The sequence below is a fragment of the Erythrolamprus reginae genome, chromosome 6, assembly GCF_031021105.1.
Source record: "Erythrolamprus reginae isolate rEryReg1 chromosome 6, rEryReg1.hap1, whole genome shotgun sequence".
In the NCBI taxonomy this organism is placed as follows: domain Eukaryota; kingdom Metazoa; phylum Chordata; class Lepidosauria; order Squamata; family Dipsadidae; genus Erythrolamprus; species Erythrolamprus reginae.
The window spans coordinates 83,816,074-83,839,819 of NC_091955.1; the positions used below are offsets into that span (position 1 = coordinate 83,816,074).

The window sequence follows — 23,746 nt, forward strand, 5'->3', positions numbered from 1 at the left end:
GTTGAAAAGTACGGCAGATACTCCTCAACTTAAATCAGTTCATTCAGTGACCGTTGAAAATTACAATGGCGCCTTAAAAAAGTGACTTCTGACCATTTCCCACATTGCAGTATCCAGCATGGTCATGAAGTCAACGTTCGGGCACCCTAATCCTAATCACTTGACAACTGGTTCATATTTATGACTGCTGCAGTGTCCCAGAGGTCATGTGACCCACTTTTGCAATCTTCCAACAAGCAAAGTCAAGGGGGAAACCAGATTCACTTAACAACCGTGTCACTAATTTAATAACTGCAATGGGGCAAGAAAGGTCATAAAATGGGCAAAACTCCACAAATGCTTCATTAAGCAACATCCATTTTCGGCTCAGCTGTCATCGTAAATCAAGGACCACCTGCATGTGCATTTAACGATCTGTTAAAAAGCATACACAATTCTGTGGTTTTTAATCTCCGAGCTTATGCTTGGAAAATTGATTTTTAAATTGTCTTTTAGATGTCTTTTTCCTGTTGTAAACCACCCAGCGTCCTTCATGGGTTCGGCGGTATATAAATTAAACAAAGAAATAAAATATTCCACTCAACAATTTTATCGTAATGCTGTTCAGACTTATGTAAGAAAGACTGTGAAAAAGTCTTTGTATATTCCACCTGTTTTATTTCTCATGATACTCACCTAAAATCAGTGTTACTTGTTAACCTAATCCAGTAGTTTCCAACCTTTTTTTGGCCATGCCCTACCTAAGCATCTCTAAAATCCTAATCCCCCCTCCACCGTGACATATAATTTTTATTATTCAAAAAGTGAAATCCTACTCAAGCGGAGGAAGCCTCAAAGGCCATTAACTTGCTTTAAATAAGGTTCAAATTGCCCCCATTAAAAATCAAATCCCCCCCTACCCCCGTGGAGCATGGGCACAACGTTGGGAACCATTGACCTAATCTGAAATCCAAGTGAAATGTATTAGAAATCACTTGCTATACCATCTCATTTATGGAGGTTGATTCTTCACTAAGGTTATCAGTTTATTATTCAAAAATACTGTGTGCGGATGGCAACCAGAGAACTTTATTATTGTGTGACACTTCCTAACTTGAAATTAACATTCTGGGGGAAATGTGAGGTTAACAAGCTCTTGCTATGGAATAAGAAAATTGAACAAGAAAAAAAACCCAGCATATGCAAGACAGCTGTTTAAGAACCCATCAATCATTTCTACAAATTTGGAAATGCAACAGCTGGATCAACTATTGAAATAATGCTAATCCAAGTATGGTTTGCAGTTAAATAATATTGCTGGCAAGCTAATTTCAGTGTTCCCATAGCTAAATATTAACAACTATCAAGTATGCCCTGAATAGAGTTGTATTGAGCTCTCCTTAAAATCCAGGTTTTAATTCAGGTATAGGAGAACTTTAGTTGATTACCAGAGCTTTTGGAAAGCTACATAAATATTTTGATACAGTCACTAATTTTTGCAAAGCATTTTAAAAAGTGGCTTTGCAAAGTCCATGAGTATTAATGAAACTCTTCTTTTCAAATCATTAAAATGCCATTTCTCAACCATGGCATCTTCAAGTTGTGGACTTCAAATTTCAAAATTCATAATTAGCCATTAAAAATCTAATAATAACACTCTCTAAATGTCAAGAAACTTCCATTCTTACCAGACTTAGCTAGCACAGTCAATGGTGATTGATGAGTTTTAATCCAAAATCACAAGGTCTATGCCGTGCCAATTCTTAATTTATATCACATATTTCCGATTTAATAATCCACCTACTTTTTAAAATCACTTATTTCTAAAATTTTATTTAAAATATCACATTCTCAATTTATAACATAAAGGACTGATTAACCAGCATAAAATGCAGACAGAATGTTAGTCAAAATTATACATAACAGAAATATAATTCATAGAATTTAAGTACTAGTCAATTTAATAACGGCATGAAAAGGTAATTTTCTTACAGTAAGCAATAATTTTGCCTCCCAGCTACAGTTAGCTAGACCAAGAAAATAGCTGCTATTGAGTTTATTTGTACTTAGAGATGAAGTGAAGCTGTTTTTAAATAAACATTTTGAATTGGAATGTGTAAAGTATTCACTGAAGGAAAACAGCAAACAATATAGTCTAAGTAATTAACAGTAAGAATAAACAAAATTGCTTTCAGAAGATTGTATCTTAGCCTATTAAACTGAGCTCTTTGTCTCTCTCTATATATACAGCTCTTTCATAACATCAGAAAATAAAACAAAAGGCCCTTAATTACCATCTTTTTGTTTTATTTGACCCAGCTAGGATAGCAGTACTTAGTTGACCTTGACTGATCTTAAAAATCTAGAAGTGTTATTACATGGATGAGGGATCAACAGTCCTAAATATATATTACTTAATCTATATTTAGGGATAGAAAACTTGTGCAGAAAAACATATTTGTAAAGTCCTTGTTACCAACCAGATAACAACATATTTGCTCCCTGTTTATATATATAACTACATTGGCTGCCGATGGGTTTCCGGACACAATTCAAAGTGTTGGTTATGACATATAAAGCCCTACATGGCATGGGACCAGACTACTTGCGGGACCGCCTTCTGCCGCATGAATCCCAATGACTGTTCAGGTCCCACAGAGTCAGCCTTTTCCAGGTCCCATCAACTAGACTAGTGTTTTTCAACCAGTGTGCCATGGCACACTAGTGTGCCGCGAGACATGGTCAGGTGTGCCGCGAAGAAGGAAGCTCTGGTTCCGGTCTCGCAACTTTTTGCTGAGAGAGAGAGTGAGAGAGAGAGAGAGAAAGAAAGCAAGAGAGAGAGAAAGAGAGAGAAAAAGAGAGTGAGGAGAGAGAGAAAGCAAGAGAGAAAGAAAAGAGAGAAAGAGAGAGAAAGCAAGAGTGAGAGAGAAAGAAAGCAAGATAGAGAGAAAGAAAGCAAAAGAGAGAGAGAGAAAAGGAGAAGGGAGAGAGAGAGAGAGAAATGAGCAAAAAGGGGAGGAAAAAAAGAGAAATGAGAAAATGATTGAGACAGAGAATGAGAGGAAAGAGAGAGAAACAAAAAAGAGAGAGAAGTGACTCTTGATTTAAAGCATATGATAAAAAGCACCCAAAGAATAAGAGAGGAAAAAACCCCAGCCCTCACCTGTTTTTGGAAATGGTTCACGAGTGTGTATACACACACACACACACACACACACACACAAGGGTGGGGAGGAGACAGGGATGGAAAAAGAGAGGAGAGTGTCTCAGGGTGCCATTTTGTGTCATTTTGGTTGGTGGTGTGCCCCAGGATTTTGTAAATGTAAAAAATGTGCCGCGGCTCAAAAAGGGTTGAAAATCACTGAACTAGACAATGTCATTTGGCAGGACCTAGGGGAGGAGCCTTCTCTGTGGGGTCCCCAACCCTCTGGAATCAGCTCCCCCCAGAGATTCGTACTGCCCCCACCTTCCTCGCCTTTCGTAAGAGTCTAAAGACTCATCTATGCTGCAATTAGACTCTAGCACCCTAGCCGACGAATGACATGTATGTTGTTGTTGAGTGGGTATGATTGATTTTTAATAATGGAGATTTTAGTTTAGATTGATGCATTCATATTAATTGGATTTGTATTTGTATCGCATTGTTCTTTTATATGTTGTGAGCTGCCCCGAGTCCTCGGAGAGGGGCGGCATATAAATCCAATAAATAAATAAATAAATAAAATAAATATAAGCTTGCCCTGCCAGTGGTGCTTGGTAGATCCTTGATGAAGGTAATGTTTTCTGCTGAGTTGTTTGCCTGGTGTTAATCCCTGCTTATTTGGATATGCTTATGTCAGCCGCACCAAGTATTCCACCATTCAGTTTTCACTACATTTTTTTTCTCCTATTGAAACATTAGTCACCCAGAAGACCAATTAAATTTTCTCAACTTCTTCAAGAGTTCATATACCAGCCAAATGACATTATAAACCATGTTCAAAATTGCTAGGGGCCCCCTTCCACAAAATTGTTAGAGGTCCCCTTCCACGAAATGCCTTTAAACAGGAGGCTGTCCATGTATTGCTATAATGAGCTCCAGTGCCACTTCTCTTTTAAACCAGGAGTCCCCAATCTTGGCAACTTTAAGCCTAGTGGACTTCAACTCCCAGAATTCCCCAGCTGGCTGGGAGGGAGAATTTTCAGGAGAGATTGAAGCACATACAGGATGTCCTTGATTTACAATATTTTTTTTGTGTGTGTGTGAGTGCTCAAAGTTACCACGGCACTGGAAAAAAGTGACTTATGACTGTTTTTCGCATTTATGACCATGGAATGCTTGGCAATCAATTCATATTTATGACAGTTGCAGTGTCCCAGGACCATCTTGTGACTTTCTGACAAAGCCAAAGTCTGATTTAACAACTGTTGTTACTAACGTAACAATTTCAGTGATTCACTTAACAACTGAAGGTAAGACAGGTTGCAAAATAAGGTAAAACTCACTTAACTGCTTCGCCTAGTAACAGAAATGTTGGGCTCAATTGGAGTCGTAAATCCAGGATTATATGTACAGTAGTACCTCTAGATACGAGCTGCTCCACATGCGAGTATTCCAAGATACGAGCCACGAGGGGAGAGAAATTTCTTTTCGAGACCCGAGCTCAAATTCGGGATACGAGCCGAGCGTCCACTAGGTGGCGCAAGAATCCTTGCTTTTGGTTATCTTGGAGGGGAAAAACAAAGTCTAAAGCCATTTGTTCCAGATACGAGTTGTTCCACATACAAGCTCCCTTCTGGAATGAATTAAACTCGTATCTAGAGGTACTACTGTATCTCTTTGCCCGTTTTCCAGTTACCTTTCCTAGCAGCAATTTTATTAATCTGTGTGGTCCTCTGTGTAGAGGCAGGGTGTTCGGCCCACGGGGTGCTTAGATCTGGCCTGCAGGGCCACCCTGGAAACAGCAAAGGACTGGCCGCAGGTGGCCTTCCCAAGCTCTGTTTTTGCTGGCAGAAGTTGTAAGAAGCTGGCACGTCCAAAAGCTTGAGAGCCCAATTTTGCTGGCAGAGTGCTCGGGCCACCAAAGGCATGCCCGTCACAAGTGATATTGAGCTGGCCACATCTGTCCTCCAAGGTCAAACACAACTCTGATGTGGGACTAAAATATGTTTCTTGGTAAAATATTGAAACACGCTTTTCTAAAGAGATGAGATTGTTTAGAAGCAGTGTGTAAGAAAGCCATTTTATATAACAATTCATTTTGCTCACGTGCTGGTAAGTTACTCACACTTAGCATTTCTGTAGAGAAGAAAAGGATCCTGTAACTGGAAATCCAGATCTTTTGTTATGGGTTCTGTCCGATTTTCCATGCTCAGCCTATTCATAATGGTAAATCCATACTTGGGCGAAGCTGATCTGAAAATGACCAATATTGAAACCATCAACTATCTACTAAAAATAATTCAGTTGCTTGTATCCTTATGATTTTATTAATTTTAATTAATAATAATAATAATAATAATTTATTGGATTTGTATGCCGCCCCTCTCCATAGACTCGGGGCGGCTAACAACAATGATAAAAACAGCATGTGACAATCCAATAATAAAACAACTAAAAACCCTTATTATAAAACCAAACATACACACAGACATACCATGCATAACTTGTAATGGCCTAGGGGGAAGGAATATCTCAACTCCCCCATGCCTGGCGGTATAAATGAGTCTTGAGTAGTTTACGAAAGACAGGGAAGGTGGGGGCAGTTCTAATCTCCGGGGGGAGTTGGTTCCAGAGGGCCGGGGCCGCCACAGAGAAGGCTCTTCCCCTGGGGCCCGCCAAACGACATTGTTTTGTCGACGGGACCCAGAGAAGGCCAACTCTGTGGGACCTTATCGGTCGCTGGGATTCGTGCGGTAGCAGGCGGTTCTTCACTGCTTATTTGACCTCTATGACAATCATTAAATGTTGTACCTTATGATTCTTGACAAATGTATCATTTCTTTCATGAACACTGAGAGCATATGCACCAAAGACAAATTCCTTGTGTGTCCAATATCACACTTGGCCAATAAAGAATTCTATTCCATTCTAGAAAAAAGTTTTTAAAACTTTTCAAGTGCCAACACTTTTATAATCAGCCATTTTTGAGAGTTCAAGGAAATTATTATGCTCTCAAAATTTTTAACTTCCAAGAAAGAGCTACTGCCAGTACTTGAAGGACAACAAAGAAATGAAGGGGTTGACTTATTATCCAGAGCATCCGAGGTCAGGACAAGAAGCAATGAGTGGAAGCTCATTAAATAGCGATTCTACCTGGAACGAAGAAGAAATACAGAATAAAGAGCAATTAATCAATGGAACAGTTTGCTTCCCAGAATTAGTCATGTTTCCTGTCTGGCTTATCTGGGAAGGCTGACACACCATAATTTCACTGCTGAACAAATGGTTATTAAGTGAGGACCACTCACGCATCTCCACTTCCCACCATTGTTCTATGTCAGGATAGCTCTTCCAGTGCTTTAAATATTAGGAGATAGGACTGCCCTCACCCTCCTTGCCTTTCGCAAACTTTTGAAAACTCATCTATGTCGCCAGGCATGGAGGAATTGAGATATCCTTAGCTGTTTTGACTTTAAGAATGGTGTGTTTGGGTCGTATGGTTGTTTTTTAATAGGGTTTTTTAAAACTGTTTTAACATTGGATTTGTATATGATGTTTCACTTGTGAGTCGCTCCGAGTCCTCGGAGATGGGCGGCATACAAATCTAATAAATTATTATAATCATCAATCATTTCAAACCTTCCCCCATATCTAAAATCTGAAGTGTTGCATTTCACAATAGTGGACAATTGCAAATGAAAGCCAGCCAGGCTGATTTGAGCTCTCATGGGGAAGCCCTTCCCCCCCCCCCAAAAAAAACCCCTCGAGTTGAGTTTCTTGGACTGATGGGAAGAAGGTAGAAACTGAATGAAAAATCATACTAATTCCCAGAGGTGGTCAGCTAAGGTGGAACGGTGATGTGTGCTCACCCCCGTGGCTCTGAGTGCTAGCGGAGTCCAGTGCTAGCTATTTATTTATTTATTTATTTATTTATTTACTTACTTACTTACTTACTTACTTACTTACTTACTTACTTACCTACCTACCTACCTACCTACCTACCTACCTACCTACCTACTTACTTACTTACTTATCTATCCATCCATCCATCCATCCATCCATCAAGTCATTCATCCATCCATCCATTCATTCATTCATTCATTCATTTATTATTGGATTATTCATTCATTCATTTATTATTGGATTTGTATGCTGCCCCTCTCTGGGGACTCAACGCAGCTCACAACATATCAAAACAATAAACAATATACAATCTAAAAAATCCAATTAATATAGTTAAAAAACATTAAAAACTCTAATAACATTTAAAATCATCCATTCCCATTCACACAGCAAGACATACTACACTCGTCGGCCAGGGAGTCTAATGGCCCCAAGCCTGGAGACACAGATAAGGCTTTAAACTTTTACGGAAGGAGAGGAGGGGGGGCAATGCAAATCTCTGTGGGGAGCTGATTATAGAGGGCCAGGGCCCCCACAGAGAAGACTGTTCTCCTAGCTCCTGCCAAACTACATTGTCTAGTTGATAGAACCCGGAGAAGGCCAACTCTGTGGGACCTGACCAGTTGCTGGGAATCATGCGGAGGTAATCTAAACCGTGCCAAAACACAGGAAAGCCTGCGTGTCCGCTTGTGATTTTGCTACCTGCCCAGATGCAGTAGCGTAATTCCGCTGGACTCCGCTAGCACTCAGGGCCATGGGGGCAAGCACACATCACCGTTCCACCTTAGCAGCCCACCTCTGCTAATTCCCCCATAGCACGGGTAGGCAAAGTTGGCTCTTTTATGACTTGTAGACTTCTACTCCCAGAATTCCTGGACCAATCATGCAAGCTCAGGAATTCTGGGAGTTGAAGTCCACATGTCATAGAAGAGCCAACTTTGCCTACCCTTGCCCACAGCAGTCCCTGCTTGTAGTTCTGTGTCCTATAAGCATTACCTCTCCTTATCCAAATGTAGCTGTTTCCTTAAGATGAGCTGTGCTGTGTCTTTCCCTTTGGGAAATCAGAGGCTCAAAAAAGCGAGGCAGGAGTCTGACGGATAAACAGCGTGGGCGAAAGCCATAATTTGCTTGGAAGGAGCCATGGTAGTAGAGGAATGCAGAGTGGCTTATGTGCGCATTTTGCAAATCGCAACAAGTCTGCCCAACTGTTCTATGGCTAAGCTATTTAGCAATGCAAATATTATTTTAATATTGCATTATTCTGCACAATGTTCCCATTCAATTCTTGGTGATGTGCCGATGGCAGATGAATATTAATGTCCGGTAATTGAAAAAAGGCCTTTGCAGAATTGAGATGTAAATTGAGAGTCATGAGATGAGGTCATACAATTTACTAAGCCCCTGAAAACGTGGCCTAGAAACAGCTCTGCAGTTTCCAGAGCAGATGGTAACTCTTTAGAAGTAATAAAATGAGCCACCTTTCTAAACTGATCCACTATCAGTAGAATGGTCATAAAACTCTGCACATCTGGGAAATCAATAATAAAGTCCAGAGAAATTGTATCCTATAGTCCAGCGGTCCCCAAACTACGGCCCGCGGGCCACATGCGGCCCGCTGAGGCCATTTATCTGGCCCACGGATCTTTTCCAAGGCCGCACTGGAAAAGCAGTGAGAACGTCCCCTTCAATCTTATCTCACCCGAGGTAAAGCAAGGCTTGCCAAAAGCCAAACTGGGCACAACACACACACATACACACACACCCCGCCGCCTCCTCCTCTTTGAGTTGCTAGCTCCCATTTTCTGAATGGGGATTGAATGGGAGTCCGGGGTCGGAGGGTGGAGGTTTGTCGGGTGAGTCCTCCGCGGGGAGAGAAGAGGGAGGGTGAAAGAGGGAAAAGAGAGAGAAGTGGAGAGAAAGAAAGAAAAGGGAAAAAGAGCAAGGGAAAGAAGTGGAGAGGAAGGAAGGAGGGAGGGGAGGGAGGGAGGGAGGGAGGGAAGGAAGGGGGAGAAAGAGAGGGAGAGAGCAAGAGAGAGAGAGAGAAAGAAAGCAAGAGAGAGAGAGAGAAAGAGTGAGTGAGAGAGAGAGAAAGAACTAAGGTATGTGCAGTGTGCATAGGAATCTGTTCACAGGTTTTTTTATAGTCCGGCCCTCCAACAGTCTGAGGGACAGTGAACTGGCCCCCTGTGTAAAAGGTTTGGGGACCCCTGCTATAGTCCAATGGTAATAGCTGGAGTAAACTGGTAGGCTTAGCAGAGCCATCTTTGATTCTATGGTAGACATGATATGAAATCTCTAACCAAAGATGCAACGACTCCAAAACAACCCTATGCCTTGCAATTGTATTGTACAAAGTGTAAAGATAACTATGAATAAGTAATGCAAGACCACTTACAGTATTTTTAGGAGTATAAGACGCAGGTTATGACTTTCAGCTTCTCAATTTTCTGACCATTAGAGAACATTATCCACTGTCTCTTTTTTTTTCCGGAACTGCTGGGCCATCTCCAGAAAACATATGTTTTCACTAAGTTGGTCTTGAGAACAGCTTGCAATTCCATTTGAATGAAGGAGGCCCATGAATATTTATCAGTTTTTGACCCTTATTACAGGCAAGTTTGAGTGGAGCTTTTTGGTCTAGTTAATTGCCCCACTTTCTTTTCCAAATTCATGAATGAGATATTCTGGACAAATATGTATCATTTACCCAGATGACATTTTGATTTATTCAAGAGGAGGTTTACATCTGCTCGTGTCAGGAATATGTTAAAGCGTCTGTGCAAATACAGGCTCTGGGCCAATTTGGAAAGTGGCAGCTGATTTTCCAAGCATAGGACACAAAGAATGCAGATGGATCTGGCCAAGGGGCAACCCATTCTTACATAGCAGAGACCTAGAAACTCTACGTAGCTTCTGCTCCGGTAATCTCACACTACTAACCAAAGCATACAAAACTTTTGCCAGACCAATCCTTGAATACAGTTCATCTGCCTGGAACCCACACTGCATTTCTGACATAAACACTCTAGAAAGCATCCAGAGATACTTTACTAGAAGAGCCCTCCTCTCCTTCACTTATTTATTTTATTTATTTATTTATTTAGATTTGTATGCCGCCCCTCTCCGCAGACTCGGGGCGGCTCACAACAAAGTGAAAAACAATTTATAACATCTAAATTTCTACTAATACCCTATTCTGTTGCAACTAGACTTACAATCCTAGGTTTAGAAAGCTTAGAACTATGTCGCTTAAAACATGAGCTAAGCATAGCCCATAAAATCATCTGCTATGATGAAATCCATGGAATCCAGGAAGTGATCACCTTGGCGTCCTTAGCAACCTGCCGGTATACGTGACGTCAAAGCTCTGCCTTCGGAATCTCTTCGTGGGAGGGATTCCCCAGCTCCTACAAAGGGAGGTCATTTCATGTAAAAAAAAATTTTTTTTATGAAAAAGGACGCCGCAGCGGCGCTGCAAGCAAAGAGAGGTCTTTTCACGTAAAAATAAAAACAATATTTTAACGTGAAAGGACCTCCCTTTGCTTGCGGCACTGCTGCGGCGTCCTTTTTCGTAAAAATAAAAATAAATAAAAATAAAAAATCCGTTAAAATAAAAAATGATGGGATTCCGGGGGTGGAGCTTTGGTGCCACGGACCGTTCAAGTTCCTGTTCGTGTTCAGCCAAACTTTGCGTGAAGTTTGTCCGAACTTGCCGAACCCGACCACCGTTGGGTTCGCCCATCACTAGTCCTCATTTTACCAACCTCAGAAGAATGGAAGGCTGAGTCAACCTTGAGCTGGTTAGGATCAAACTGGCAGTTGGCAGAATTAGCCAGCAATGCTGCATTCTCCCTTTTCCTGTGGCTGAAGAACTTTTTCACAATGGTCATTTTTATGTTCCTGTTCCTCCCAGGGAAGAGGTGTTGCAATTTAGCCATGACAATATGTACAAAAATAACCTTGAAGAAGGAACTCAAGAGCAGTAAAGCTCTCAGGAACCATAGGTTCAGTCCTGAGAAAGAAATAAAAATGAGAAAAGAAACATCTTGAGTTTCTTCCATAGCCCCTGTTCTTTCTCAGAATTGAACTGATGCTTACCATAATTTTCGGAGTATAAGATGCACTGGAGTATAAGACCCACCTTAGCTTTTGGGGAGGAAAATGGGGTGGGGGGGATCTGCCTGCCAGATATTCATCTGGCTAGCATCTTTAGTGTGGTCAGCTTCAGCACATTATTTTATCCCCCTGGTTAGGGCTTAAAAAAAACTTATTCGGAGAGAGTAATAAAGAACTTGCAAGTCGGTAAGAGCTGGGTACATAGTTAGCACCTGGTTAGGATTGGGAAGAAATGTTTGGACCAAGTAGAACAATGAAAAAGAATCTGCAAACAGTTAGGGCTTGGAAAACATTATTCGCAGAGAGTAACAATGAAAGAGCTTGCAAGCTAGTAAGAGCTGGGTACATCGTTAGCACCTGGTTAAGGTTGGGAAGAAACATTTGGACCAAGTAGAACAATGAAAAAAACCCTGCAAAGAGTTAGGGCTTGGAAAACATTATTCGCAGGGAGTAACAATGAAAGAGCTTGCAAGCCGGTAAGAGTTGAGAAGATCATTAGCTACATTTAGAGTATAAGACGCACCCAAATTTTCAGCCTCTTTTAGGGTGGAAAAAGGTGCGTCTTATACTCCTAAAAATACTGTAAGTGGTCTTGCATTACTTATTCATAGTTATCTTTACACTTTGTACAATACAATTGCAAGGCATAGGGTTGTTTTGGAGTCATTGCATCTTTGGTTAGAGATTTCATATTATGTCTACCATAGAATCAAAGGTGGCTCTGCTAAGCCTACCAGTTTACTCCAGCTATTACCATTGGACTATAGGATACAATTTCCCTGGACTTTATTATTGATTTCCCAGATGTGCAGAGTTTTATGACCATTCTACTGATAGTGGATCACTGAATCGTCTTTCAGAAAGTAGTTTCTTTAACGAATGGTGGTTTTTTGGGAGGGGGAATTGACCTACAGTACATGTTGTTTTACACTTATATAATTATTAGCAGCATACCTTGAAAAAGCAGAGTGTGCATAATTCTAGCAAAGGCTTTGCAGAGTAATATCGTTGCATTGTCCCCAAATTTATATTTACAATCTCGAAGCCTCCTTCCGGTTTATTCATCTGATTCGCCTCCCCATAAAGCATAAAGCAATGGCTTTTACTTAGAATAAGCGCGTCACCCTGGTATATGGAAGGAGCATCACACATAAACATGTGTGTGTATATATGTGTGTACACACAAACACACACACATATATACTGTACAGAGAGAGAGAGAGAGACTTTCCTATGATTAAATTCCACCCCCTTTTAAAATATTACCCAAGGCTTATAGGTTTGTAGGCCAACTGCCCTATTATGTTAGCACAAGAGATGACAGAGAAGACATTTATTCTCTAAAACAGTGGTTCTCAACCTTTCTAATGCCGCGACCCCTTAATACAGTTCCTCATGTTGCGGTGACCCCCAACTATAAGTCTAGCGCCACTTCTCCCAACAAAGCTTTAAGGTGATTGGCAGGAAGGTCAGAGAGACACTCCCACTGTAAACGCCTGATTGGTCGGATTGTAAAAATGTGTTCCAAGGCGCCAGAATAGAAGCTTTAATTCCTAACACCATAGGAAATTTGCTTTTTCCCATGGTCTTAGGTGACCCCTGTGAAATGGTCATTCGATCCCCAAAGGGGTCCCGACCCCCAGGTTGAGAACCACTGCTCTGGAAGCTCTGTCACCATTTCTCCTTTTTCTCCTGCACACAGCAATTGAAACTAGTGGGACATTTTAATCTGAACCCAAATTGAAAAACCACTGAAAAGAATCAGAATAAAATATCTGGGAAGCGTTTCAAGTTGAGAGTCCCAGAGGACAAGCTGAGTCGAGAGACGGAATGTACAATACATGAAACAAGGCAACAACAACAAAAAATTGAAACAAAAATGGAACTGAAAGAAACTAAACAATAACAATTGAGGCATCGCCCCATCTGCAGATTGCTCGCTTTGTTTGTCGTTTCCAATAGGATAACTTCTAATATTTTAAATTGCATTTGTCTGCCCCTCAATTTTAGCAGTAGCAATCTCTAATCCAGTTTAATTATCCAAATAGCCACAGCTGCAAGATACAATCTGTCATCACCCTGCTGTCTATTTTTAACACACTGAACCAGTTATTTTTCAAGAACAAAATGTGTGAATTTTACAAATATTTGTTTGTGAATACTTTACAAGCAAAGCCATCAGGATGGGGATCATTTTCTTTTATCTATTAAATTTAAAATGGTCCCTCGCTTCAGGCTAAATAAGCTCCAGACTGATATCGCCCCGAGAAATAAAATTCAGATATTCTTAACCATTCTTAACCATTTGGTGTCATCCCAAAATTCCTAGCGACTTGCCGTCGATACCCAGTTACATAATCTATATTCTGATGACAACAAAATGTCACATTTGCTATTTATTTATTGTAATATTTTCGCTCCCCTTTATATATACTGCTCAAAAAAATAAAAGGAACACTCAAATAACACATCCTAGATCTGAATGAATGAAATATTCTCATGGAATACCTGAGAGTATAAAGTTGTTCAATATAAAGTTGAATGTGCACAACAGTGTGTGAAATTGATTGTCAATCAGTGTTGCTTCCTAAGTGGACAGTTTGATTTCACAGAAGTTTGATTTACTTGGAGTTATATTGTGTGGTTTAAATGTTCCCTTTATTTTGAGCAGTGTGCACTTAAAAAAAATCAAAGAGCCTTACAAACAGAATTTTAAATTAAGATGTATAGATATTTAGTTTATAAAAGGAAGTGGGTCGTGCTTGGGGTGAGATCACTGTAGCAAGATCTTAGAAGCATTTTCCCCTTGAATATCAACTATAGGATGTAACTCTCTGGATGGCCACTAGATGGCAGCAAAGGAACACAAAAATAGAAATCAAACAGATAGATAGATAGATAGATAGATAGATAGATAGATAGACAGACAGACAGACAGACAGACAGACAGACAGACAGACAGACAGACAGACAGACAGACAGACAGACAGACAGACAGACAGAAAAATAATAAAATAAAATAAAATAAAATAAAATAAAATAAAATAAAATAAAATAAAATAAAATAAAATAAAATAAAATAAAATAAATAAAATAATAATAATAATAAAATAATAAAATAATAAAATAAAATAAAATAAAATAAAATAAAATAAAATAAAATAAAATAAAATAAAATACAAATTTCCTGCTGCCCTGATGGTTGCAGCCACATCTGGTAATCTTATAACTATCTCCTTCCACGCCTGGAGGCCAAATTCTGACTTCAGAGGAGGAAAGAGATTATTCCCATGAATGATGGCATCAAAAGATTGCCAAAGAGGATTAAATTGTTAATAGGGACCCTGGCATGGCCTTCAAACACACACAAGGTTAACACCAAACAGAGAGGGACACAAATGTAGCCTTCCACTGTTTGTTATGTAATACTGGGAAGAAGTTTGTTCTTTCAATGTTAGTACTGTATTTTTCTAAAAGGAGACACAGTCAGGGAATTTGCCCCAAGGTATAATAAATTTGCTGAGCAGGTTATTTTAAATATTGATTCACCCCATTAATACCGAAGTGAGGGTATTTTATTTGGTGTTTTGATAACTGCACCAGAGGAAAATAGCATTTTGAAATGTGCGACTGCTGATTCAAACAATTAATTTATTTGCTCTTTCTTTTCTACTTTGAGAATGGAATGACTTAATAACTTTAATCAGGAAAAAATATTTTAACAATCTCACCTTGTATACACAAATAATGTTCCTTCCACATCAGTCTTCTCCTAAAATGAAATTAAAACTGTTTAGTTGTATTGATGTCATGCAAATGTGCAATCAAGCTATTAAAAAGTACATTTTGTAGAGATAAGTAACTTGTGTTTTTACACTTATAAATGATTCCACTGCCTTTATTGCACATTAATGTACTCTAAGTCAATTCTTTTTTCAAAACCTACAGTGCACTTTCTTCCCCAGTAGACATCTTAAAACTTGTAAATGCTCCTAAAACGAAATGTTTCCTTCATTAATTAAGGGGAATTAAGGACAATTTTTAAATTATTTTCTGATAGCAGGCATTTTTCCATATTTTGAGAATTTTACTGAATTATAGTATTTGTGGTAAATGTCCTGTAATAAGACTCTCTCTACTCAATAGGATGTTTAATATACGATGGGCAATTATTAAAAAAAATGGCAGTATTAGCTAAAAGGAACGAGATGGGAGAATTTAGAGAAATAAAATAAGCAGTGATAGAAAGCGCTCAGGCGGTAATAGTCTTGGGTTGGAAGGATGCGACAAAATGGGCAATACAAAATTGGTGCCGGTACATGGTGGATCATATTCAATTTGAAATTATGGACAAGAGGATGAACTCGGGCAATGAAACTGATTTGCGGGAACTGATGGGACGATGGGACAAGGTAAGAGGATATATGGTTAGTAGAATTCGAGACCAAGCTACAAGGAATAAATTGGAATCACTTTATAATATGTAAATACTGTAGACAGACTGCTCTTGAGTTAAAATGCGGGCACTTGTGCATGCATGATAGCGTGCACTCACACTCTTTCGGCACCCGAGGGGAAAAAGGTTCACCATCACTGATATAGAGCAGGGGTCCCCAACCATCGGGCCGCGGACCAGTACCGGGCCGCGAGGCATGTTGCACCGGTCCGTGGAGTCAGCAGCTGCCGGCCCTCATACCGCCACCCCCTCCCTCCAGCGCTTCGCCTCCCGCCGGGCAAGAGGCCTCGGGAGGCAGGTTCTGCCGGCCACAGGACGATGGACGGGACAGAGGGGCGGGAAGGACCGAGAGGCTCAAGCCTCTTTTGGCTTCTGCCGCGGGGCGCTTTTGCATTTTTGGCTGGGGGGAGGCAGGAGGGCCAGCCTGACCCCCTGTCTCCAGCGCTTAGCTCCCGCTGGGCAAGAGGGCTTGGGAGGCAGGTTCTGCCGGCCACAGGGCGATGGCGGGAAAGAGGGGCGGGGAGGACCAGCACCCCCATGCTTAATCCCGCCCCCAACCACATCCCTTTCCGCCCCCACCGGGCCATAGAAAAATTGTCTTGCTGAAACTGGTCCCTGGTGGAAAAAACATTGGGGACCACTGATATAGAGAATAGGTAGATTGTCTCTGGCTGGAAAAATATTTATGTCAGCAAGAATATATAGAAGCTATGTATCTTGGCTGCCATCTACAGGACACCCAGAGCTTTACAACTCATATCTACAGCAGTATGCTTAACATATACAGTATACCACTTTAGCTGTATTATATTATTTTTTATATTATTGATATTGATATTATACAATTGATATTATATTATTAATACACACTAATTATTTTTTCATATCCTAGATAGAATTTCAACCCGGATTTCATAAATGTAGTTTTGAACAAGTCACATTCAACTATCCCGTCAAGTATGTTAGAGTCGAGATATTGAAAATGCCAACTGAGGATGAAAGATTGTTTCAGGAAAAACCGTGGACTTGGAATTCCCAATTTAGTACATATAATTCATGAAAGCAAAAAAAAACCCCTTTAATTTTAATTCATTTGGAGTCCAAGATAAAACAAGAAATTATTGTATCATGTACAACAGTGGTTCTCAACCTTTTTAAAGCTGGGACTCCTTAATACAGTTCCTCATGTTGTGGTGACCCCCCAACCGTACGTCTAGTGCCAATTCTCCCAACAGAGCTTTGAGCTGATTGGCAGGAAGGTCTGAGGGACACCCACCATTGTAAACATCTGATTGGTTGGATTGTAAAAATATGTTCCAAGACGCCAGAATAGAAGCTTTAGTTCCTAACACCATGGGGAAATTGTCTTTTCCCCTGGACTTAGGCAACCCCTGAGAAACGGTTGTTCAACCCTCAAAGGGGTCCCGACCCCCCGGTTGAGAACCACTGATGTACAAGGACTTGCAAGGGCAACCAGTGGAGAACTCTAAAATGCCTCCTCTCCCACCCACCCCGATCTAGGTCATTGCTAACAAATATATTGTCTATATCTGGATTTTGGAATTAGCATGCATGGGTAATCATCAACATTGGGTGCGTTAAAAGCACAAATAGTTCAATTATAACGTAATCACACTCAATAGACATATTTTGGAATTTAACAGGCAAATTACAGTATCTTTTACATATTCCCGAAAGAGGAGTTTGGTGATGTGGTGAGTCAAGGAATGTATCAGGAAAGAGTCACTTAAACAAAATAAAAAGGAGAAAAATCAGTTATTGCTATTTTTCAAGTACTATTGTTTTTTTTGCTCCGGCCAACGATACGAGTGAATGATTTTGAATGAATATTAATTAAATGTTTTTTAATTGTGTGGGGGTTTAGATTAGGTTTTATATTATTTTTTTAGATTTTATATTGGGTTTCTTAGATATTGTATTTGTATTGACTTTATTATGTGAGCCGCCCTGAGTTCATTGGAGAAGGGTGGCCTAGAAATCCAATAAAAAGGAAGGAAGGAAGGAAGGCAGGAAGGAAGGAAGGAAGGAAGGAGGGAGGGAGGGAGGGAAGAAAGGAAGGAAGGAAGGAATGAAAGAAGGAAAGAAGGAGGGAAGAAAGGAAGACAGAAAAGAAAGGAGGGAGGGAAAGGAGGGAAGAAGAAAAGAATAAGGAAGGAAGGTGGTAGGAAGAAAGGAAGATAGATAGAAAAGAAAGGAGGGAGGGAAGGGAAGAAAGAAGGAAAGAATAAGGAAGGAAGGAAGGAAGGAAGGAAGGAAGGAAGGAAGGAAGGAAGGAAGGAAGGAAGGAAGGAAGGAAGGAAGAAAAGAAATAATGGCATCAACCAATGGGGAGAAAAACCACTTGAAACATTTTAATGAAGTGGTATAAAATTAGTAATAATAAACTGACCCTGAAAGGAGAGAGAGGTATGTGCACTGACCTATAAATTTCATATCTGTTTGAAAAGAGTTTCACCAAGACAAATGGACAGTGTTAATGTGTAGATGAGTTATAGCCTATTTACTATTAATTTGGAAGAGGCCGTTTTGATGTAGTAGTTAAGGCAGGCTAGAAACTGGGAGACCACGAGTTCTAGTCCTACCTTAGGCACAAAGCTGGCTGGGTGACTTTGTGCCAGTCATCCTCTCTCAGCCCTAGAAAGGAAACAATGGCAAACCACTTGTGAAAATGCTGCCAAGAAAACTGCAGGGACTTGTACAGGCCAATCTCTGAGAATTCAGATATGACTGAACAGGCGGAAAAAATGGAAATATTTTCTTTGATGTACACTGAGAGCATATGAACCAAAGACAAATTCCTTGTGTGTCCAATCACACTTGACCAATAAAGAATTCTATTCTATTCTATTCTATTCTATTCTATTCTATTCTGGGGAAATTAAGATATCCCAAAGCATATATAGTTTATGCATGGAATGATTGTGTTGCATGGTTTTAATGCTGGGGTTTTAAATGTTTTTTAATATTAGATTTGTTATACAGTGTTCCCTCGATTTTCGCGGGTTCGAACTTCGCGAAAAGTCTATACCACGTTTTTTCAAAAATATTAATTAAAAAATACTTTGCTGTTGTTTCCCCTATACCATGGTTTTTCCCGCCCGATGACGTCATATATCATCGCCAAACTTTCATCTGCCTTTAATAAATATTTTTTTTAATAAACTTTAATAAATAAGCATGGTGAGTAATAATCTAAATGGTTGCTAAGGGAATGGGAAATTGTACTTTAGGGGTTTAAAGTGTTAAGGGAAGGCTTGGGATACTGTTCATAACCAAAAATAGTGTATTTACTTCCGCATCTCTACTTTGCGGAAATTCGACTTTTGCAAGCGGTCTCGGAACGCATCCCCCGCAAAAATTGAGGGAACGCTGTACTGTGTTATTTTGTTGTGAGCCGCTCCGAGTCCATGGAGAGGGGTGGCATACAAATCTAATAAATTATTATTATTATTATTATTATTATTATTATTACTATTATTATTATTAATTCCATTCCATTCTATTGTACTCTATTCTAATTTAGTTTTTCCAGGTTAAGTAAGGTGGCCTACAAGTATTATTGTTGTTGTTGTTGTTGTTGTTGTTGTTATTAATAATAATTATTATTAATTATTATTAATAATAATAATAATTAATAATACTACTAATAATAATACTTGTATAATTATTGTTGTTGTTGTTATTATTACTATTATTATTATTATTATTTACATATTTTTTAAAGGAAAGGGCGAGAGAAGCAACTAATTCCAAATTAGAACTAAACTCCTATGAGTGGGATGGTTGGAAACAAGATTATCCCTCACCCAGCCAGTTCAGTTCAAGCGCTAGAAAGGGAGGAAAGGGGACACAAATGTCAAAAGTCAAATTTGTGCCATTACCCACAAGCTTTGTCCCTTTTGTCAGTGCTTCACGCTGTCGCACAGATCAGACAAAAAGGTAGAGCTTACACTGCAAAAACATGACGCTGATTTCATTATTTTGACAAAAGCACTGTAATCCTGCCAATGTCTATTCTACCTAGCACAGGGGTGGACAATTGATTTTCCTAAGGGGGCTACATGAGAAAACTGTGACTGTTGTGGAAGGTCAAAACATAAGGCTGTGAAGGTGAGTAGGCACGCACGCAAGCACATACGTAATTGGGGGGGGAAATAGTTACAGTAGTCACCTTTAAAATAAAAGCAATGCAGTTGTATCGTGAGAATAGAATAGAATAGAATAGAAATTTATTGGCCAAGTGTGATTGGACACACAAGGAATTTGTCTTGGTGCATATGCTCTCAGCGTACATAAAAGAAAAGGATACATTTGTCAAGAATAATGCGGTACAACACTTAATGATTGTCATAGGGGTCAAATAAGCAATGAAGAAACAATCAATATTAATAAAAATCTTAGGATACAAGCAACAAGTTGCAGTCATACAACAACAACAACAATAATAATAATAATAATAATAATTTATTAGATTTGTATGCCGCCCCTCTGCCTTAGACATGAAAGCAGGTTAGGTGATCTTGGGCTAGTCACTCTCTCCCAACCTACCCCACCCCATAGGGATAAATGTTCTCAGCCTTGATTTATTTATGAAACCATACAGGTCGAATAAAATCAACCATCAATGTTCAGCTCCCAGGAATTATGCTGACACACCCATGCGGTTTTCTTGGCACTTCCATTATGGAAGTGGTTCTTCCAGGATTCATCATGGAGAACCTCTATTCACTTGGATGCTCTGAGTCATCAATGGCTTGATGGCACATAATCAATTAATTTAAAACAAAAACAAAAACCCTTCCATAATAGGGATTTGTTTACTTTCCAGGCCAGCTTTCAAATCACTCCCTTATAGGCACTCCCCTCCCTGCCAATGGAAAAGCACCTATCCCAATCATCAATTATCAACCTTAATGTATTTGGACAGTCAAATACAGTGGTACCTCTATTTACAATCTTAATTCGTTCATGATCAGGTTCTTAAGTAGAAAAGTTTGTAAGAAGAAACAATTTTTCCCATAGGAATCAATGTAAAAGCAAATAATGCGTGCAATTGGGGAAACCACAGGGAGGGTGGAGGCCCTGTTTCCTCCAGGAGATTCCTAGAGAGGCCCCATGGAGGCTTCTCTCTGCCTTTTCCGATTACAGTTGCGGAAGCTCGGATTTGTAAGTGGAAAATGGTTCTTGAGAAAAGGCCAAAAAATCTTGAACGCCCGGTTCTTATCTAGGAAAGTTCGTAAGTAGAGGCATTTGTAGGTAGAGGTACCACTGCACTAAGTGACTAAAGGCCAGGTGCACTAAAAACAGGCTGGCTAGGGTTGTTCTGCACCATAATCTTATATTATCGAAGAGATGGAGGTGGGGAATTTAGGACACTGGTTTTTGGATCGTCCATATTGTTAATTATTCTTGAAACTGACTAAATCTATTCTCGGACTCTTTTAACTTGGGACTAGATGGCAGATACATCTGTTTTGAATGGGAAGTTGGCCCCAGCAATGAAACTTTGGCTGCTTTCCTCCACTGGCAGGCTGCCCCCTCTCACAACTCCTTATTCCAGCTCCTCTCCGCTTATCTTGGCAGCCAGGATAGTTCTGCTGGCAGATCCCTGGAGTTCATCAGCAGAAAGTGGCTCCCTGATTGCAAGAAAAGGGGATTTCTGCAAGCAAAATCAACATGTACTTTGTTTAGATTTTGTGCAGATGAACACCTCTTTTGTCCTTTTTTTGAAATAAGCCCAAGGCAGCAAAGACCAATCAGATACCTCTTACAAAGAATAAAACAGAATTAAATGGGAAGAAAGCTCCCTCCTTTAAACATCTCCATAAAAGATGTTTTATTTTTTAGTTGTGAACCGCCAGAGTCCCCAGGGAGTTGGGCGGCATACAAATTGAGTAAAAAAATAAATAATGATAATGAAGAAGAAGAACACTGAGGAAAGAGACAGAAGGTTTGATTCTTGCAGCCCAGGAGCAATCAATCAAAACAAATGCAATCAAGGCCAGGATCAAAAATCATCTGATGACCCAAAATGCAGACTTTGCAAAGAAGCTGATGAAACAGTTGATCACATCCTCAGCGGCTGCAAGAAAACCGTACAAACGGACTACAAACAGAAGCACAACTACGTGGCCCAGAAGCTTCATTGGAGCCTGTGCCACAACCACCATCTACCAGTGCTAAAGAACTGGTGGGATCATAAGCCTGAGAAAGTAGTTGAAAACAAACATGCCAAAATACTTTGGGACTTTTGAATTCAAACCAACAGGGTTTTGGAACACAATACTCCGGATCTCACGATTGTGGAAAAGAAAAAGGTATGGATCATTGATGTCGCCACACCAGGTGACAATTGAATTGATGAAAAACCCCAAGAAAAACTTTGCCGACATCAGGAACTTGAAATCGAACTACAACTTGGTCTAAACCAGTACAGGTGGTCCCAGTAGTAATTGGTACACTGGGTGCTGCGCCAAAAGACCTCGGCCAGCATTTGAAAACAATAAACATTGACATAATCACAATCTGTCAGCTGCAAAAGGCCACCGTACTTGGATTTGTGCGCATCATACAAAAATACATCACACAGTCCTAGATGCTTGGGAAGTGTTCGACTTGTGATATTGTGATACAAAATCCAGCATATCAATCTTGTTTGCTGTGTATTACTGTTTTTTGTGATGATGATGATGATAATAATAATAATAATAACAACAACAATTGACAAAATCACAATCTGTCAGTTGCAAAAGGCTACCGTTTTTGTGAACATAATAATATTAATAATAATAATAATAATAACAACAACAACAACAACTGACAAAATCACGCTCTGCCAGTTGCAAACAATAACAATTGACAAAATCACGATCTGTCAGTTGCAAAAGGCCACCGTACTTGGATCTGCACACATCATGTGAAAATACATCACACAGTCCTAGACGCTTGGGAAGTGTTCGACTTGTGATATTATGATACAAAATCCAGCATATCAATCTTGTTTACTGTGTATTACTGGTTTTTGCGAATAATATAATAAATATAATATAATATAATAATACAATATTAGAGAATAAGAATAATAGGCCAATGATCATAATGATCTCTGCCTCAAATATAAGCAAGCAAATCTGAAAAAGGAGAAAATGACCGAAGGGGAATCATCATTTGGAGCAGAGGCCGTCAAATTGTCAATTTTAAGACTTGTGGACTTCAACTCCCAGAATTCTCCAGCCAGCAGAGAATTCTGGGAGTTGAAGTCCACAAGTCTTAAAGCTGCCAAGTTTGGGGACTCTTTATTTAGAGCAGAGATAGGCAAAGTTGGCTCTTCTTTGACTTGTGGACTTCAATTTCCAGAATTCCTCAGCCAATCATGCTAGCTCAGGAATTCTGGGAGTTGAAGTTCACATGTCATAAAAGAGCCAACTTTGCCTCTCCCTGATTTTAGAGGGTTTACGGGACCTCCCGCTTGAGTGGATGCCACGTAAAAGGCTGGAAAGGCTCCTCCTCCTTCCGCTCCTCTACTCGGGAATTTACGGTACGGGAACAACAGCTGCACTTTATTCCGTCTTTCTTAAACACTTCCCCACCAACCGTCCCGGGATTGCGCTTCGCTCACACGCACCCACTCATTGGCGCGATGCCCGAAAGTGTAGAGCGCCACCTGGCTGGCCACGTCCAAGATGCTGCCGATGTAGGGGTCGTGCCGCTGGAGAGCCGCCAAGCTGATGTCCAACCCCTTGCCCAGTGGGGCAGCCCCAGCCACTGACGCGGCCATCTTGCCTCCGAGAAAAAATAACTCTCCGCTTTCGGAGCACAGGCGGGGCTAATCGAGTTCCGAGTAATAGATCCAAACAGGACGGCTTTGCCACCGATAGCGAAGCAATCGCAAAAAACGGGAGGGGGATAATGAGCCCCGACAAATCGAGCGCCGATGGCCGTTAGCGCAGGATTGTTGCTACTGGCAACCCTTCCAGCTTTCCCATCGCCGATCTTGGCTTTGGTTTCTTCCATCTCTACTCATATATTTTTTTGAAGTTTTTTTTCAGCCAACTTTAAAAAAAACAAAACCCAACACGGATTTTAATCGAGGATATAAAACGCAAATTACCAAGTCCCCAAAGACGCTG

General features: G+C 40.2%; 1 protein-coding gene across 1 annotated transcript in view; it reads right to left on the bottom strand.

Annotated features, from left to right (window-relative positions):
* DCP1B (decapping mRNA 1B) overlaps window positions 1-23,428 on the bottom strand; it is a 68,301-nt gene extending 44,873 nt beyond the window's left edge. The window contains exons 1-3 of the mRNA XM_070756476.1: window positions 23,242-23,428; window positions 14,872-14,912; window positions 5,247-5,374 (exon numbers count right to left, since the gene is read on the bottom strand). Of these exons, the coding sequence (XP_070612577.1) occupies window positions 5,247-5,374; window positions 14,872-14,912; window positions 23,242-23,394 (322 nt within the window). The 5' untranslated portion in view covers window positions 23,395-23,428. The remainder of the gene's footprint in view (window positions 1-5,246; window positions 5,375-14,871; window positions 14,913-23,241) is intronic.
* Window positions 23,429-23,746: the final 318 nt, after the last annotated feature.